The sequence below is a fragment of the Euwallacea similis genome, chromosome 3 (assembly GCF_039881205.1).
Source record: "Euwallacea similis isolate ESF13 chromosome 3, ESF131.1, whole genome shotgun sequence".
Classification (NCBI taxonomy): Eukaryota; Metazoa; Arthropoda; class Insecta; order Coleoptera; family Curculionidae; genus Euwallacea; species Euwallacea similis.
This window is the reverse complement of record NC_089611.1, coordinates 6,726,327-6,746,107: the sequence shown is the minus strand read 5'-3', so window position 1 is coordinate 6,746,107 and position 19,781 is coordinate 6,726,327. Positions and strand designations below refer to the sequence as shown.

Here is a 19,781-nt window from a genome sequence, read left to right as displayed (position 1 = left end):
TTATAGGAGTACTTAGAAAGCCCTGCTTTGGCCGGTATGCAACAATGGGAGTTGGCATTCGCTGGGTTATTTGCAGTACCTGGATTTTTCGTTTGGTTCTATAAGGGAATACGCCCAATGCCCATAACCGCTGCAAACGGTTTTTTGTCTCTATACGCGTTACGAGGGACAGGGTCGTATGTTGCCGGCGCTGTAAGGGGGTTTTTCCAAAATTAATAAGAATTAATAAGAAACCTCAAAGAAGCTCGTTAGAGAGCATCACTAAAGAGATCTTGTGAGGTTCCGAGTTGTATGTCAAGCCGAATTTTCTAACTCACCTTGGTATACCGGGGGTCCAGGCGAACCCTGGACGTAGGAAATTAACATAGGAAATCGGTCTTTATATTTTTGCGCCTACACGGATTATCCAATTGAAAAACTTTTACATGGAGGTCACAGTAGTCAAGATCGACCATCATTCAGCGATTTTTCAATCTTCTGATTCTGGCTCACAACGCCTCCGAATTTCAAAAATTTGAATGTCCCGCGTAACCGTCTGAGGCCACGATTGGTCAGAGTCAAGGTCAGAGTTAAACACGCACAAAGTCACCAACAATATGTATAAGCGCAAAAACTTCGTGCCAAATGAAAATTTTGCAAAATTTTCAAAAATGATCATAACAGAAACTGTGTATTCTGTACGAAATTTAAAATTTCCCGCGGAGATTCTGCCTGGGGAGTGAGATAAAAGATATAGGTTATGTCTTTGTGTTATCATTACAAGTTAATGAGAAACTCGTTTATTTACTGTGGGAACATCAAAGTACATCACACGATAATTATCCTCAGGTTTTTCATTGATTTTTCAGTGAATTATCTTGTATATAAGTTAAAAATTGCTTAGAAATTAGCAAGAAGGGAAAACTCATTTGATATGAGGTTTTTACGCTTGTGTTGTTGGCGACTTGCGTTTGTTTAATTCTAACCTTGACTTTGACCAATCGTGGCCTTGAACGGTTACGCGGGATATTCAAAAGTTTTGAAATTTGGAGGCGTTTTGAGCCAAAACGACTCTAATTAGAAAATTTAAAAAATTGCGGAATAATGGCAGGTCTTAACTACTATAACCTCCGTGTAAAAGTTTTTCTATTGGATAATCCGTACAGGTGCAAGAAAATAAAAACCGACTTCCCATATTAATCTCCTATGTCCAGGTTCGCCTGGACACCCGGTGTATTTTTGAAATTAAGTGAGCCGACACTTGTATAGGCAACCAGACGTACCGATAAAAGTCTTTTTCAAAAATTTTAAATGTATGTATCGCGAAATAAAGATTTTGAAGTAAACATTTACAACATTTAACAATTAATTTAAGTTTCGAGAAGCAAATTCGATATTGAAGGGTGCTTCCTAGAAAAGGATTGTACAAGCTGTTTTGTTTAAAGTGACTCAAGCTATTATTTCCAAAACCAAATTTAAAATCAAAACAAGTTTCCAACAAACATTGCTTGTTATTAACGAGGACGTCCAAAGCACGTAAGCAAATTTTACTCGAGGTTATTTGAAGGTCATTTCAAGGTCAGCTTTGTTTTCTAATGGAACACTCATTTTTTGGCAAATTTGCAAAGAGCTTAAAAATGAAGTTTTTTTTTTGCTGAAAAAGTTTTTTCCTAAAACTTCTTGTTTTTCAGATATCAGCAAAAATTGAAGTGGCACATTTAAAATAACGCTTGTCTTAATTTACGAAAAGAACTTTATTAATGGAAAAGAAAAATTCACGGATTCTAAAAATTAACCCAAAATCGTAGTAAAAATGATTTTTAATCATTTATCAGCCGAACAAATGCTCAAAATGTTATCTTGCGCATCGAGACATTTTCCAATCCTCATGGCAAACGATCTCGAAACATTTCCAAGCACTTCTTCGGTGATTGCTTCACAAACCGCTCTGATTCGTTTTTCTCATATCATCTGGAGTTGTAGGGATTTGAACGTACACTGTTTCTTTAATATAATATAATCCAAAAGAAAAAAGTCTAATGGGGTCAAATCAGGTGATTTGGAGGTCAGTTCACTGGACTATTACGTCCTAGCCATTTTTCAGGAAACATCTCATTTAAATCGTCTCGTGCGACATGAACAAAATAGACTGGACATCCATCATGCTGATACCACAAAACAACTCTCCGGTCAAGAGTAAGGTATATATGTATATATATATATATTCCAACAAAACCGCAAGATCATTTATTAGACATCTACGATACTTCTCTCCATTTAAATTACCTTCAGTAAAAAATTATTCTATTATTTTGTTACCGACAATGCCACACCAAGGTCTTTGATGTTCTACTTGTCTTAGCCAGTGAGGAGTTTCAAGGGACCAATAGTGCATGTGGCGATACCTCATCATGGTGCGTGAAGGTAAATTCGTCGGAAAAAGACACATTGAAGAAAAAGTTTTCATTCAAATCTAATTTTTCCCTTGCCCAAGTGCAAAACTACACTCGCTATTCAATAGCATTGCCATGTAATTCTTGGTGGAAAACATGGTACGGATTCAATTTATTCAATGTTAAAATGCGATGCACACTGGCCAGCGGAATGCCCGAATCTCTTGAGAACTGACCGCAACTAACATGGGGATCAACTGCTATAGCCGCTAAAATAGCTATTTTGCTCTTTTCATTGGTGGCAGTTCTTGTGCGGGTTTTTTTACTTGTCTCCTCGTTGCCATTTTCAAGAAATTTCTTAATTACTCGACAAAAAGTTCGGCGACTGGTTGCTCTTTCTTCAGGGAATCTTTGCACATAAACCCGACGAGCTTCGATGCCGTTTTGACCGCTTTCTCCATTTTTCACTTTTAAATTAAGAAGTTTAGTTCAAAAACAAATAATCAGCTTCGTCTTAAAGGTTCCCTTGAAGTTTATAAATAAATTTGATACCTCAAAAAAAAAGACGAATAAACACTCTAGTGAAAACATGGCTTTTTTGTTCGACTGATAAATGTTTAAAAACAATTTTTACTATGAATTTGCGTAGATTTTTAGAATCTGCGAATTTCTATTTACCATCAAGAAGGTTTTTTCGTAATTTTAAATGCGGCACTTCAATTTTCGCTGATATCTGGAAAACGAAAAGTTTTAGAGGAAAACTTTTCCAGCAAAAAGCACTTAACGTTTTAAGCTCTTTGCAAATTTCCCCAAAAAAAATGGGCGTCTCACTAAGAAACAATGCTGACCTTGAAATGTCCTTCAAACGACCTTGAGCAAAATTAGGTTATGTGCGTTAGACAGAAGCAAATTTTTGCCCTTCACAACAAGTAATGCTTGTCTGGGACTTTTTCGACTTGGTTTCTGAGATGCTGTGTCACCTTAAATGAATCGCCCTGTGTGCGTTACGAAGCGCAAATTTTCGCATCTAAGAACTTGAATTGTTTGCCCCACTAGTGTGACAAAGCATGTTTGCATTAGCTCAAATCACATTTTTTAGTCATCATCGCGGACATAATTTATTATTACCTTTCCAAAAGTTTTTGTTATGAAAGTACACATTAAGCTATTCAAACAATATTTGCCAACACACTGATTTATTACGTATTTCAATATGCTTAAGCATACATCCAAGCGGATGCGTTTTATCATTGAAATTTGTCTTTGCAAAGCCCCTTTATATTCCAAATTTGCATTGCCTGATGCCGCTTCAAGCTCGCACTTATTATGGACGTAAAACTGGCAAAACATCCCATAATTATGTCGTACAAGTATGATAATTTGTGGCCTTATTTGCGTCAATTTTAGGAACTTGAACTAATATTATTTGACTAAACGATCGCATTTCATGGTATTCTGAACAATTCGCGTTCGTATCACATTGGTGTGAGTAATAGCAGACTATAAAACAAACATTTATCGTGCAAATACCTGGTTAATCACTCAAGCACCACTCCAAATCAAAAATATTTGTACCTTTCTTGATTTTCCCCACTTCCGCACCTTTCAACTGCTTATTTTCCCCATGAGGGTTCAAGGTGTTACCACTGGCTCTGCTCAGACCTTCGGTGTTTCCCCCGTTACCTAGCCTGGCCCTCTTCGATGGAGGCTCTTCAGGAAAATCCCGATTTCCATTAGCTAAATTAACCATGACTTTTTCCCACGTTTTTAGTTCCAAGAAAATCGACACGATACTGAAAACATTTTTTGCAAAATTGCAATGATATACATGCCAATTCCTTTGTCTTCGACAGGCCCATATTTCAACCGAATTGTCCTATTATTGCAGCTAAACCGTTTTAATCTTTCGGCATTAAATTGAAAGTAAACCCATGGCTAACGTATCTATCATGTTGACGTCGAGGATTATCTATCTAATTAATTTAAAAAGGCAGGGCAGTTTTGGAGTTGGTGCTGTTGTATCTGATATGCTGTCATCAGATAAATTGCTCGGTTAAAGCGCTCTTTACCGGGAGATATTAATTAAATTTTGAAAGATTATGTATTTTATTTTACCGCATATTTTCGGACGAACAGGGACAGTGAGGAGGAAATTGTTGACCCATTGGGATATTTACAAAAAAATATTACTAAACTGCAAAAAGCCGTAGAAATTTGCTTTAGGAAAAATCTTGTTAATGTGGTGAACGAAACTTCTTATACTGTCCTTTCCTGTGTATTGACAATATGGTGAAGACGACTTTCAGGCGTAAACTTTAAACCGGGCGTATCCCAATTATATTTTCCTAATTTTTCCACTGTAATGCAAATCCTCTATATCTTCTCCTAATAATGTTGAAAATCCGTATTTATTGTCCAATTACTGCTGCATTTACGTGCAAATAAATCTGTCATTATAATCGAATTAAATCAACTGACGATTATGATTTGATTTAACTTTGTACGAGGGATTTGAGCGCGTTTAACCTTTTATTATCATATTGCCAATTATTACTGAATATTCGCTAATTATGACGGCAACTTACACCATCTTGCCGCAGGACTAACAATGTCACAAAACTAATTTTTGCGAATTCTTAGTGGAAACATTAAATCCGCCGATGGCAGATACCATAATTTTCACAAGATTTTAAGGAATGTGTCTATCAATATAAGTGTATATTAGGGCTAATCCATTCGTAAATCTACAGAGTATGACGTGCAAAATAACATCCATTTTATTGCACGCGAATTATTGCCTTATAGTAGAGGAGATTAGGGAGGAAACCCGTTGTAAATGAAGACGAGATTAAGTTAATTATTATTGTATGTGCGTCTTCTTATCGAACTCATATTGACCCATAAAGTCTAATGCAGAAATGATATTCCTTTCTGATTAATTTTGCCGTGCTAAGAAAACAACTACTTTCTAATCTTTACAATCAAGCTTAAATAAAATTAAAGACTTACCTCTGAGCAATTTGCTGACATAGAAATATGCTGTTGAAATCAGGGGAACTGTTACCAACATCTTCAATAAAGAAATTTGAGTTATGAAGAAACTGATGGAAAGCACTTAACTTTTTATTAAACCAGCACACTCAAATTCGAATAGTTCACTAAACTCCCTCAAATCGTTATTTATCAGATATTTCTGGTTTGTTTGCCTTGTTAATAAAGATAACGTATAATTTCCACTAAACCGATGATTTATGTACCCCAAGGCCGCACAAGTTCGAACTAAAATGTGACAGCTTACATTTAAAAATGGATTAAGGGCGAAGGTCTAAATATAACTATGATCCAATATTGGAATTTTTATATTCAGAATCAAAGAAGCTGAGGTAACATAGAGGTAAAAGTCGACGAAACTATTCTAACTCCACTTAAACGGGCCATTCTCCAAGCCTACGCCTAGCAAAGGCAGTTTTCCATTTCTCGCCTTTTACAATCAATTAATCGACATAGAGGTATTTAATGCACAGAAATTTGTTCAATGCAAATCAACGGATTCGGACGGAAAATGTTGTGTTTAGTCACAAGAATGATTATTATTTCCATTAAAATACAAGAAAAACACTACAGCTGTCCATATAGATATACACCATTATTTTCCTAATAAATAGAGATTTCTTCCCACTGGATGTCTTTGGACGTTATTTCGTCATGGTGGTTCTACGTACGCTACGGAGTACACTCGTTAAAAGTACATGTCAGCATCGTTTTAAACGAGTTTTCTGAGATTTCTTGGAGAATCAACAAGAAACTTGAAAATCATTCTTTAGAAAATACCATTAAAGAGCTCTTGTGCAATTCGGAGGCTATTTGCCTTCAAGCTATTTGCTTGTTTGAAAAGTAGAGAGTAATTTAATTGTTGATTTGGCCTTGTAAGTTTTGCTGAAGTCTGATGGGGAGATGGATTTTACGCAGGCAACCAGTTATACTTGATATATAGCTGTTTAAAGAATTTTTTGTAGAAAATATTACAAAGCTCAAAATGAACTTGTATGATTAGGCCTTTTTATTACTTATCGTAAGGTGAACCATTGAGGAACTATTCAGGCGTTGTTGAGCAATTTTTCATCTTTCAAATATCAATTTTACAGTTTCTCGGAACGTTATTTTTTGCCTTTGGAATTCCCCAATACCAGACTTTAGTGCGATGACTTGTAAAATCCTCGGAATCCCCTAGAGATTTGCTTTTCTGAGATAAAACGGGATCTAATCAATCTATACAGCGTTTGTTATTGAGCATTTTTCATTACATGATCGTAAATTTAAGCTTCATATAGTTCCTGTCGACCGTATAAACGATGGTGAAGATTAATTTTTATTGGACCTAAGTACACACTTCCTCGTGACGACTTAACTGTGACAATTATAAGAATAATTAGAGGTAAAACACAGAGACGGATTTAGATTTCAATCTTTGCTAACGTTGCTTATTTTTATTTTTTATTAAAAATACTACAGCACACTTAGTATTCACCATATTGTCAGAGATACTGAATTGTCCCCTGGGAAAGCTACATTATTTGCAGAATTCTTTAGATACAGGACCATCTTGTGAATTCCGTTGCATAAGAATCCAATGTAATTTTCTTAGTACTTTGTCATATGACTGCTGACCGCAGAAAACAATAAAATGTGCGGTCGGTATATAATACACATAATTGAATTATAGCATCAAATCCGTTTTTTGTCGGTTCATTAATTACATTTCGCGATATTCCCTAAACACACCTCAAATATGGATTACTGAACAGTGGGCACGTCATGTTACAAGTGGTTTAAATAATTTATGCAAATTACGTTCATCGATTAAACCCTACTGACGCCAACTCGACTACTACAGGGAATTCAGGAGCGTACAAAAAAGCCCAGAAATGTTTTACATTCTTTTGCCGAGTTTAAATATTGTCCGAGTTCAATTGAGGTTATAGGGGTCAATAAATTGCTCCACCATTATGTCAAAAAATGATCTCTATTAGAAAATTTTTAAATAATAAACTTTATTTTTTGTATTATTATATGAACTCGCCTCTGCTTTAACTATTGATTGAGGTCGCTGACAGCATATAGCTGCAATAGCATGTGTTCGTTTGAGTGTAGCTAGAGAAAATATCGAATTAACTTTAATAAAATGTTCAAAGAAGAGTTTTTTCAGTGACACGCAACTTGGAATGATATACATGTAAACAAACACCAACGTTCCCACTACAGTATAAAACCGGGTCATTCATTAGTCAGCAATGTGCAAAAAAATTATTCTAGCTATTGTGTTTAAATTTGAACTCAATTCCTTTACCAAAAAATGATTCCACCTGATAAAAGACTTTTCTTAACAAGAATCCGGAAAGTGAATATCTGGCTCATAGTCTATCATCGTTGGCAAAACCCTGAAAGGGCTCGATAATAAGATGTCCCACTAGAGCCCTTTCTGCCACTTACCTATACACCGAAGTTTGCCCACCGGACCTAAATTCAACACCAATTTAATTTCCCTTAAAGCTTGCTGTACAAAATGGGAGTTGTTCCCAAGTTGAAGTGGAAATCGAACTTTTCAATTTCGCCTTATCGTAAGATAAAGAGACTTCGTAATAAGGAGAAGTTTATAAATACTTAAGCGCACCAAAAAGCACGAGAAAAGGTAAGTAACACAGGTGCCATGTGCGAGTCGGAATTGCAATTTCAACTGCTTGGTCTCATAGGAAATCAAATACACCTGCAACCTAATTTTGGTTGCAGGAAAAATCACATTTCTTGCTTTTTATGTGCGAAGCACAATTCAGACTTAAATAATCAAGGATACACCTTCGACGTTATAAATGAGCTCAATCAGGACTTAACTTGCTAAGGCCAGAACTAGGCAACCCACAATACATCAATATAGCTTCTGTGATAATGAATTCCGAATGAGTGGATTTGTTGCGAAAGCCTTAATTCTGTGATAAACCAGTTTTAATGCATGTTCGGAAAGGACTTGCTCAACGAGCATTTCAAGAGCCGCTCCAAGGCTCATTAATCTTTCTTTGAGTCGGTTTTGTAGGTCAGTAGCAACAACTTGTTGTGTTGTCATGTTGCAGAAACAAAGACAAATAGAGAACCCCGTAAAGGGGGAAGGGCGCCGCCATCTACGCTAGCGCACAACCCTCCCTGCGTAAAATCGGTCTGTCCCGATCCTGAAGCCAAATAAGGGGATGTCGATAATGCAGTTTCGACCAGAATGGCATGGCATGAAGCCGTACCCTCAAGACGGTAAAATGTGACCCGGAAAGGCGATAATGGTGCAGGAACAGCAGGAAGCGCCTCGATGGGGGTTGCTCTTGCTCCTGCTGCTCCTTCTTAACCACGTACAAAACAACGACGCAAATGGTAAGTTTCACTTCTAGAATTTTCCTGCGAAATTTACTATTCAATCTACTACAACTGATATCCGAAGCCAACAAAGTATTTATACGGCCCATCTGAACATGAGCAAATTAACAAACTCTTTGACCTACATCGTTTTGCGCTCCCTCGGAGTTGTTGGTTAAAAGTTTTTTATACCCACGACCCCAGTTTTTTTGGTATTAAAACAGCCAAGTTAAGCTCAATTTGGTGCCATTCCCCTCCAAAATGTGCGTGATAATATCGCATTTTATTTTATTTGCCTGATATGATAAACATCGTCCATCCTTCTGCAAATACATTGGAGCCGCCACCATAATAAACCCTCCATAGAACGAGCGTTTACATTATTGTCAATGATTATAATATGGTGTAAAATTAATAATTGAGGCAGAAGAAGCCTTTGTTGTTTTCAGAGTTAACGCCCATATATTACACAGCTGATGGGGTGAATAGCGATTCAACAAATAATGGGAAATTGATAGTTGCTGGAAAACTGCGTTTTTATTTCCTGAAAATTCCATTTAACTCGATAAAGTCAATTTAATTCTCAAACAATAATAATTGTGTTGTAAACAGGCTGATGGAGCAATCTTGAGGTGACCTATAGAAAATCGAACTTTTGTTGACCTTAAACTATAACAGCCTGTAAATCCTAATTTGATGAGATTAGCAAAATTGCAAAGCAAATATTGGAATAATACCGGAACGAACGAAATAAATAAATACAATGAAAATATGCATTTTGTTTTATTAATAACCAGAGCAAAATTCTATTGTTCGATTTTATTTTAAAATGTTTTGAAAATTTGTTACGACCACATCTTTGTTTTCTTGACAATATGATGACGGAATAATTTCCGTAACTGTGATTTTGACTATAATCGTAATTTCTTAATTATTTCAGTTATAATTTTATTAATGATTTACTTTGGTATAATTCCCTACAAAACTTGAGTTTTAAAAACAAGATTTTTCTTTGGGATTACGTAAGATTTATTTAAAGTAAGATTATGTAAGAAGATTTTTAGTGTTATGATGATTTTCTTGTCTTCCCGTTCAATTTCGTAAATGTTTTTTTTCATATTGCTTTCGAAAATTGAATTCTGAAATCGAAATTTTCACTAATTTCGTTTTGTTTTTATTTTCTTCGTTTTTCTAAATAAAGTTGATGTTAGTCATGGAATTTTTTTGTCATCTTTACAATATGGTGAAGGATTTTTTCCATCATCTCTTTAAAAGTTGCCCTTTAGAAACGTAATATTCTCCAGTGTTTAGTCTATTGCTCGTTTCTCACTTCGTCTTTTTGCAACTTCTCAGGATTTGTTTAAAAAAGATTTGCGGTGCCGAAACGTGTTTTCCTGATAATATGGTGAAGAATAATTGTGTATTATTTCTTCGAAATTCTGCGCCTAGAGCCGTAATTTTCATTTATAAAAAGCTACTCATTTATTTATTCTCGTTTACTTGATAATTTGATGAGTAAATTTTCTGCGGTTTTCGGTTAAAAGGAACTTAGATTTCTCTATTTTTTATTACAAACGTTAATCTTTGTCCACAACTGTTGAGTGTGTACGCAGTAATTTACATTAATAAAGGAAATAACTTTGTGCTAGTGAAAATAAATAAAACCCTGAACGCAGCAATATATTACTTTAATAACTAAAACCCCACGATTTGAGGTCAAGATTGTTCCAGCTGATTTATATGTTCATTCGAATAAGCATACCGCTGTATTATATCCCGATACAAAGGTTGAACGGAAATCCTTACATGTACCTTTTCTTTAGATTTATGGCTCCTTATTGAATCTTCTTGTAGTAAAAATTTCTTGTCAGCATTAAATTTGAGCAACTAAATCTGTCGCATTTAATCTAAAGGTTAACTCTACATTTTTCTTTATAAAGACAAAAAGAAATTTGGAGACCGGTGTGGATACACTGAAGAATGTGGTTTCGAGGGAGCAATATGCGACGACATGAACAAGAAATGCTACTGCCGACCAGAACTACCCGTCACCAACCATTTAGATAAATGTGGAGTTGGTAGGCATCTAAACACATATATACACATAAAAGAATCTTCCACATTTATCTATTTCCAGCTGCGAAAATCAATGAATCCTGCTTTTTTAACGAACAATGTGAGCGGGAATTTTTCATGACCGAATGCAGAGACGGCGTTTGTGCATGCAGATTTCAAAGGCTCGCAATTACGAAGAAAGATGGATCGATTGATTGCATTCGTAAGTCAACTGCAATTGTATTTTTTATCGTCATTCTCGTATGTTTAATAAAGCGGTCCCAAACACCGTTACCACCCCTCGATACATCGATCCTGCCATGATTGGAATTTTGGTCGCTATGTTTTTGATGTTCATCACAATTTGCATCGTACTACGATTGTTCAGCAAGTAAGTTTATTGTGAGATGGAATTAAGATATTAATTGAAGACTATAAGGGCGAGATGGAGGGAGAATAGGACCATTTTTAACACCCCTAATCCGAGATTGATGAACGCTTCATTGCTGAGAGATACTAAGCATCACGAGAGACGAGGATCTAAAGGGAGTCATGGGCCTAGTCGGCCTGAAAGCGTAGTATCTTTGCAACCGCATTCGCCTAATTCTGCAGGTAGGTCTGAAAATATTTAAAAAATGATTTCGCATGCGTTTATAGTAGAATATAGTAGCCCCTGTATTAGTTTCTGTCGCCATATTATCAAGAAGAATTAATATGGAGAAGGGGGAAAGATTGGAATGGGAAGAAACAAGTATTTAAGATAAAAATATGAATATTACAAGTGCTTAATTTATAGCATATTTTATATAAACTACTGAAACTCGTTCAGAAACCATCCATCTAATTTTTGCAGTAACAGACCTAGTATAGTAATAAAGTGATTGATGGGTTTCAAGACAAACTCGTAAATCCCGTTTTCACAGGTGTTTATTGCTTTATCATTCCATAGAATCAAGACGTGGTTCTAAAGGAAGCAGCAACGTGTCTGCTGTATCAGAGAAGCCCAAAAGTCCATCACACGCGACTCCAATGCTCGAGAGCGTTGCCGTGGACGTTCAAAGCCATAAATCATAAGGAATATTTAGTGTTATTTAAGAATTTCTTTACTCCTATTGTTATATTCATACCCTAATAGAGAATCTATAAGCATTTATCCAATCAAATAATTGCGAGCAATAACACTTACTATAAACTATTGCCTCAAAGTTTAATATAGTATATATTTACTTAGGGTGATGTTAGGGACCATAATAAGAGAATGAAATTATGTCCAATCATCACAGAAAACTGCGCATTATCTATATACCTGTAGAAGTTATGTAAGCACAATATATATATATTAACGAAGTTTCATATTCTTATAGCACAAAAAGTAGATTTAATTAGACTATAAGGACCTTTTCGAACCCTCCACCATTCCACATGCTCGCCTGATCAGAAATCGTGCGACTAACGACCATTTGTTTATGCTCGGTGGTAGCCAAGATATACTGGGATTTTGTGATACTACCAACTTAAACTGTGATTCGATGTTGTTAGCTTAGCTTCTTATGGGACTGGCGGTGGCAAAAAACACTGGGAAAGCTTTTTGCCAGCATCAGTTGCCTCGTACCTTATACAAGTCTTTTTACTCTTATATTGTAATCGGCATCTTTGCTCATATAACTACTTTTATCAGTAATAGTTTGACTACTATATAGCTTTTAGCTTTATATAGTGCAAATTTTGCTATAAGCGTAAATCGACCTTAAAGCTTATAAAAATACTTATATTAGAGATTATCTGATACAAACCTTTGTATTCTTATACTATAGTGATGACGGCAAGATGTATGCTCGATAAAATTTTTAGCTATTTTTGCCTGATTTAAATAAAAGCTTCTAGAAAAACGCAGAGTTAGTATCATTTAAAATGGTGCAATACATTAAATTGCTTCACTATAAATCATATAAGCCCTAGAATCATTTCGACCTTTTACACTTTACATTCTTAGGGAGCATGTAGGAGGGTGCTTATTTTTAAAGGGAAAACCGGAAAGTGCCCCTAAATTCCATGTAGGAAGTTTGTATTTTCTCTATCAATTTCTAATATCACATATCTTCTTGGTAACTATTTAACTTTTCTAGCTGCGATGAAAAAAGGAAACAATGTAAAAATGAATATTTTTTATCCACCATTTTATTAAGAAAATTTCATCTCATCCAGTTTATTCTTCATTAATAATGGTTTTGCCAAAATTTTAAAGCAATATTCTAGTCAAAAAGTAACTAACTACTTTAGGAATGATCTATAATTCTAAATATGAGGATTTGAAGTACTTAATTTGTGACATAATACTCATAAATCCAAGTCGTATAAATTTACACGTTTGTAAAAATCGTAAAGTGGTTTTTGTTACATAAAACGTTTGGTGGATCCTTAGGAATTATACTCACCACACCTTTTAATGTGCATCTTCTAGTTGGTTCATCCTGTATGGTTAATCCACTCCGGCTACCTCCATTGCACACAATTCTCTCTATTAAAAGCAGAAGAATTTTGAACAAAATTAAAATGAAGAACTAATATTACTTTTTAATCCTTTATCACAAAATGAAGCTATAGTAATAGACTTCCTAAATTCGTATCTACAATTCTGGATTCATTCCTCGTTACTGATTACTTTAACGTCCATCGCACACACTTCTTGATATATAACTCCATTCTCAGTAATACCCAATCCTGCTAGTTTTCCCTCAATAACTTCCCTGGAAAAGCTCTTCAACGTCCAATTCACGCAAATTGGCAATATATTTTCGTCAAAAACAAACAGCCCATGTAAAGTTATTAGATCTATATCAGAGCCGTAGCTGCCCAAAGAGTCTTGGTATAAGGGGTGTATGAAGATGTGTTACAAATTCAAAATTTGACTCTAAGGGTCCTGGGTATAAAAGTGACTAAATCGTTTTCCTGTTGCTGTCTTTACCACTTCTCCCGGAGCATCCCAAACACAGTGAGCAGCTAAGACTCTTATTATGATAATATCCATCAAATGTTACCAAAACCTACCTGTAACTACCAGTTTTTTTGGATATTATAGTGAAGCTACAAAAGAACGTCCACTGAGAGTTCAATTCTTGGTAACGGCCAGGAGAGCCAGGAACTTGGGTTCACTTTTCTTTTGTCGTCCATTTAAAATCAACGGCCCCATTTTCTCTTCTTTGCGGTTTCAATTAGGCCACATCATAAAAATTCATTTGGATGTACAAAATTGAGATTGTTATTAATTGTGTCTATCTGCAATACATCTGAGGACCTCTTCGACGTCCCACGTTCCATTTTCCTGTCACGAAATCGCCTGATAGTCTGACCCATTATTGGAAATGTAATATGGATTGTAGGTGACTTCAGCCACTGTTCCAGACGGCACATCCCTGAGGCACGAGATTATTCCAGGTTTAGTTCCATATTTTACGTGACAAATGGCCGAATGGCTCGCATCAAATATGCTGAGGCAGGACCTATTACTTTTGTCTAAAATGATCGAATAAAAGTTTTTTTCTTTGTGGAGGGATTTTACCACGAAGGTGTCTGTGAATCATCCCCCATCCCGCCCATCAGGGCAATCGCTTACTTCATTGAAAAACTTGGAGAGATCAACATAAAGATTGCTGTTACGGCATTTGTACTGGTTCTCACGTACCAGCAAACGTCCGGGTCCTCACCCATGCCGTAAGAATAACGCTCGGCACCGTGATAAACGCGCCTTAAAGGCATAAAATGGAAGTAGCGTTTAAATATTGCTTCGCTGAAAATAACTAGAAAAATTTACATGAAAAAGTATAAATAATCTTACTAAATATTTTCGCAGAATTGAAGAAGTTCCGAGATTTTTAGGCGGGAAGGATTTAGGCACAAATCCGCGAGTTTTTCTCTAGTTACAAGTTTGCATCGAGAGGCACTTAAAGTGATGCCTGGAACCCAGTTACCTTGATACCTAACTCCTTACGTTCAAAGTCTAACCAGAAATGCAAATCACTCCATAGAATAGGGCCATACATGCTATCAGATGCTTGAAGGGCACTTTATACATTATTGTTAGCATCCAAATACTAAATTTGTTCTTTTTTATTAAAATGGTTAAAATAAGAGTAGCAAGATAGAGTCAATCTAGAAAGCAACACTAGCAAACACGTTGAACGTCGTTTAACTTGAATACGTTTCCGAATTTATCACTCTTAGTCTTTTTTTTATCATGAATACCTATTTGAACGCCTCATGAAACGCAATGCCGCTTATGCATAATGGAGCACCAGCGCATTTTAGTGGGACTGCTCGCGAATTTTTAATGGAAACATGTGGAGATCGCTGGATCGGACCTCACTTATGGCCAGCTGGATCCCCAGACTTGAACCCTCTGGACTCTTTCTTATCACTTAAAATTATTAGTTTACACTAATCCAGTAGGAAATCTGGAAGATTTGACAAATTTCATGAAAAACATTTATCACCTTGTATCTAGGAAACAAAGCGTTTTTCCAAAAATCATCGACGGAGCAAAAATGCTTAACATCGCTTAGAATAGTCCCCTAAATTTGAACATTTGGGAAACACCCTGTATAAACTATATTCAGAAAATTCTTCGTTGAAGATATACAGGGTGTTGAAATTTATTTAAAAAAATGAAAATTTATAAATTTCTTCAAAGCGAATAGAGATATTTTAATGATGTTTTGAGGGTTATCTCTTATTAACAAAAATTTACAAAAGCTGTTGAATATCGTATGCATCGCTGTTCTTAGATAGGTCTAAACTACTTGTATGCAAAATTTCATTAAAATCGGAAGGGGGGAAGACTTGGGTCCCTTCTTGTAAGTTTGGAAATAAAGGCAATTTACATTCAAAATGAGTTTTAAATGATACCTATAGGAAACCTTGAGATATAATGGGATTAAATGAACATTTTGAGGTAGGCAAGCGCTTATGGACTGTAGCGTATGTTTCGAAAAAACATGTTAAAGATAAGCCAATAAACACAAGTTATTGCACATCCAAATTCATTAAATTAGAGTTTATTAGAATTTCAATCAATTAAATTTGTGAAAAAAGCAAAATAAAAAGAGATATATCTTGGCAACTTTTGCAATAAAAATGTAATGGGCAGCGTAATCAGTATTAAAATACTTTAAGATATTCGATGTTCCAGCATGTTATCACTATGCTTACGTGATTGATCCTTCATAAAACATAACGGATTCTATATGTGAAAACTGATTGCGATAGTTGTGGTGAAAGACGCGCGTCGAAAATGAAGAAAGGAAAAAACCGGACAGAAAAACGAGGACTAAATGGAAGATATCTCGACCTGATGTCCATCACCTGGATCGAGAAATACGACAAGCAAATATCCAGTGTCTGGAACGCGATTCCTGAAAGCATTTCCAAAATCATCGTTACCACCGCGATTTTTTTATTAGGAATTTCAATTAACGGTAAGAGCTGACAATTTTAAGCTTACATTATCCAATTTCATGTACACGATTCTGGACAATTTCAAATCGGACAAAGAATTTCATTTTGGAGCATTTTGAAAAGAATACTGGACATATGGTATGAGAAATTGAATAATCTTGACCGAGCCTATAAAGAATTATTACTGACTTGATCAATGGGGGGAGCAATAATGTTCATTTTATGTTCTTATGCATGTCAGGGGACTGGATTACACTGTGGCTTCACACGTCTTGCCAGTTAGGAATTTATGAAATTGACCATGCAACATCAAACAACTCGTTTAGATGGAGCCTGTTCTCTTTGGAGTATTTCAAATTGAAGGGTTTATGGAGCTATTGGTGGCCGTCCTGCGTCATTTCCTACGCAATATTTTTCAGCGTTGGAGGATTCATTCACGTACGTAAGAAGACTTTTCATTTTTGTTCATTACCTCATCTTCCTTTTGATTTCGTTTTTTCCCTCAGTATGAAGCAAAATTTCGATCTTTGGCAACGTCGCACTGATTTTGAAATTTCAGTCAATGAAACTGCTATTAAAAATAGCGCAGCGGCCATGTTTTTCTGATAAAAAAAAAGAATAGCGCGCTGTTGCCGTTTTAAGGTTTCAAATGGCATGTCGCACATTAGTCACATTCTTCCGACTTGTTATTTCGGATCGGTCCGCGTTACAATGTAACGTTTATGCGATTTTTAATGTTATCGCGATTTAAATATAGCGCGATTTTTAATTCTGGACATGTTTTGGTCCGAAATCAGAAGCCAACAAAGCGGCTGTTATTATTACTTTTCATTTGCAATAATCTTTATTATGTGTTCCCACATTTATTATTATAAATAAATTATTTCAAATTATAGACGATTGTTACAGCACTCAAGTTGGTATATCGGGTGATTCAAGAAGGCGGCTCACCCTTAAAACTTTTTTGTTTTTAAACTTAGAAAGTTGAAATTTAGAGTGAAGCTATATGGGAACAGAGCCGATTGATTGGCATTAATGACGTTTATCTAACACTTCCGGTTCAACCGGAAATTACCTCAACTTTCAGTTTTTAAACGTAATGCCCTATAATTTTTTTCTTTTTTGGAGTCTAGAGGTCATTTTTAGTCTAAAACTGTGTGATTTAAATTCTTTTTGTGGTTTTTTCATGTCGAGCTACCCCACTGAGGTATACGCATTGGGAACAATTTTAGGTCAGAATTATGGGGAAAAATACTAATTTGTCATTTTATTGCGTACTTTTTCATTTATAAGCAATTTAAAAACCGAAAAACAGTTTTTAAAAATAAATAATAAATGGGAAAAGTTTAACGGATAGTGAGATGGAACTCATCAGGGCGGAACAGTGTTGCAGATCTTCTTAGATCACTTTCGTGATAACCGAAAAGGCGATGCTTTTGACTCACCTCTTCGACCGACATTTCGTTGAATATTACGACCAAAATTAATTACTTTAGCTATTTCGGAGACACGCAGGATGCAGCTAAGCTATTGGCAGGGACCTATTTTGCTTAACTGGCCAATACAATAGCATATCATGAGTTCTTCCAGTCAAAGTAGTTCGTTGCGCTGTACCACGCATTTGTTTCTCATAACACACGTGTGTGTTAGAATTTTCTTGCGCGTCTATCGTCTCCGTTGGTTACGTCTATTTTTCTGGAAGGTTGAGCGAAAGCGTAATAAAACTTTAGCCCTTGTAAAATAGTGTTAGATGTGATAGAGGAAATCGATTCCTAACGGGGAGAGTTACCCCAATTTGTAAATATTTGTTTTTCACACCTTGGCAGCTTAAAACAGTTTCAGCTTTTGTTCGTCAAATTCAGCTACAATATTTTTTGAACTTATCCAGATCTTTAGGTTCAATGACTGTTATCTCCGGCATTATTTCGAAATGTTTTAAGTCTATAAAAACACATATTCATTTTTTTCCACGCAGATATCAGTAATTTAATTATCATCATTCAAGAACTCATTTATCGTTTAAATTGGTAAATTATACTACGTTGTTGGAATTTTTTGTTCTCGCCAAATACCAGCAGCGGAGTCCTAAAAATGTTTAATGAAATTCCATTAGTGGTACTACTACGTGAGGCAGAGACACAAACCTGAAGAATGGAAGTGTCAACCACAAAAATGGCTGTCTCCTGAACTCGAAAAAAATGAGATTTTATGGGGTGCGACCACCCTCTTCCTGAACGCATCCATGAGCTCCATCTTGTCCTGCTACATCGCGAATGGGGGCTACAGCACTGTGTACTACACCTTCAACGAATACGGCTGGCTTTGGTTCATTTTGCAGTTCCCGCTGGTGTTCATTTGTCAGGTAAATCATTCTCCTTTTCGTGCTACTGGTAACAATTTTATTAAAGGATTACGTCACTTATTGGCTGCACCGATTTTACCACACGCCATTCTTCTACAAGAGGTTCCATAAGCTGCACCACAGATACAAGCAGCCAACTGTATTCTCTGTTACTGCAATACACCCAGTAGAGTCTATTCATATCCAGCTTTGCTTAGCAACTCCTCTTTTCTTAATTCCCTGCCATTGGTGTAAGTATGGTGTTCATTAATATTATAGCATTAGATCCAACAAGCAATGAAATTTAGTACCATTCTATTTATCCGCATTCTATGCATACTACCATGGTATAATTGATCATTCTGGAGTCAACTTCAAGTCCTTTTGGTGGCAACCATGGCAGCCAGACGCTATTTTTCACGACAACCACCATCAATACTTCCACGTCAATTTCGCCTTCAACATCATATATTGGGACAAGGTTGCTCTGTTCAATAACGTAAATGATGATAAAATAATTATTGCTGAATTCTTACAGCTTCATGGAACTTATAGAAGAAAGGACAGAATTTACAACGAGGATATCTACTATGGAACTGGAAAGTCTCTAGAAAGTGCCAGCGAGGAAGAACTACGAACTGATATTGAAGAAAGAGACTTAGAAAACCCTTTGGCGTATCGGACAGAGATGCCTTACAAGTTTTCACAGCAAGAGAAGAAGAAATTGAAGAAAAAAACTTGAGCACTATACATAATTATTAATCAATCAAATGACTTACTTGAAGAATATTTTATTGTAAGTCTATAGAGTCCCGTCCGAAGTTTTTTTAGAAATAATGAAAGTCTAATAAGCCCATCAGCTGAATTCAACAATTGAAGCTTTTGATATCTGTAACAGTTTTAATATAATTTTTGGTAGTAACCCTTTAACAAGGGCTTTTCGAATGTTTATGTAGTAATTTTTTGTGGTGAAATCGGCGGAAATAGGTTTTAGACAAAACCAATCCACGATTCTAGGCTATTGTTGCCTGACATTATGGCATTTGCCTGGTATACAGAGGTAGCAAGGTGAAGTTTTGGTTGTTATTGCCCGTAAAGAAACAAAGATTTTATGTTACAAATATAAGGAGTAAATTTTATGACACTGATTATCATAAAAAAAGTGA

The 19,781-nt window shown here is 35.7% G+C and overlaps 2 protein-coding genes and 1 pseudogene across 2 annotated transcripts; 2 read left to right on the top strand and 1 right to left on the bottom strand.

Annotated features, from left to right (window-relative positions):
- Positions 1–8,369: 8,369 nt before the first annotated feature.
- jus (julius seizure) lies at positions 8,370–12,716 on the top strand. Its single transcript, XM_066406090.1, has 6 exons — positions 8,370–8,786; positions 10,709–10,846; positions 10,906–11,046; positions 11,100–11,214; positions 11,263–11,435; positions 11,773–12,716. Exons 1-6 carry the CDS (start codon positions 8,696–8,698, stop codon positions 11,895–11,897), a joined length of 783 nt encoding a protein of 260 aa, XP_066262187.1. The 5' UTR covers positions 8,370–8,695; the 3' UTR covers positions 11,898–12,716.
- Positions 12,717–13,141: 425 nt separating this feature from the next.
- LOC136419751 (mannan-binding lectin serine protease 2-like) lies at positions 13,142–13,851 on the bottom strand (annotated as a pseudogene).
- A 2,210-nt stretch (positions 13,852–16,061) lies between these two features.
- On the top strand, positions 16,062–19,763 carry LOC136420086 (uncharacterized). The gene is made up of 6 exons (XM_066406850.1): positions 16,062–16,294; positions 16,516–16,712; positions 18,388–18,636; positions 18,683–18,866; positions 18,924–19,096; positions 19,154–19,763. The coding sequence occupies exons 1-6, from the start codon at positions 16,111–16,113 to the stop codon at positions 19,355–19,357; spliced, it is 1,191 nt and encodes a 396-aa protein (XP_066262947.1). The 5' UTR covers positions 16,062–16,110; the 3' UTR covers positions 19,358–19,763.
- Positions 19,764–19,781: the final 18 nt, after the last annotated feature.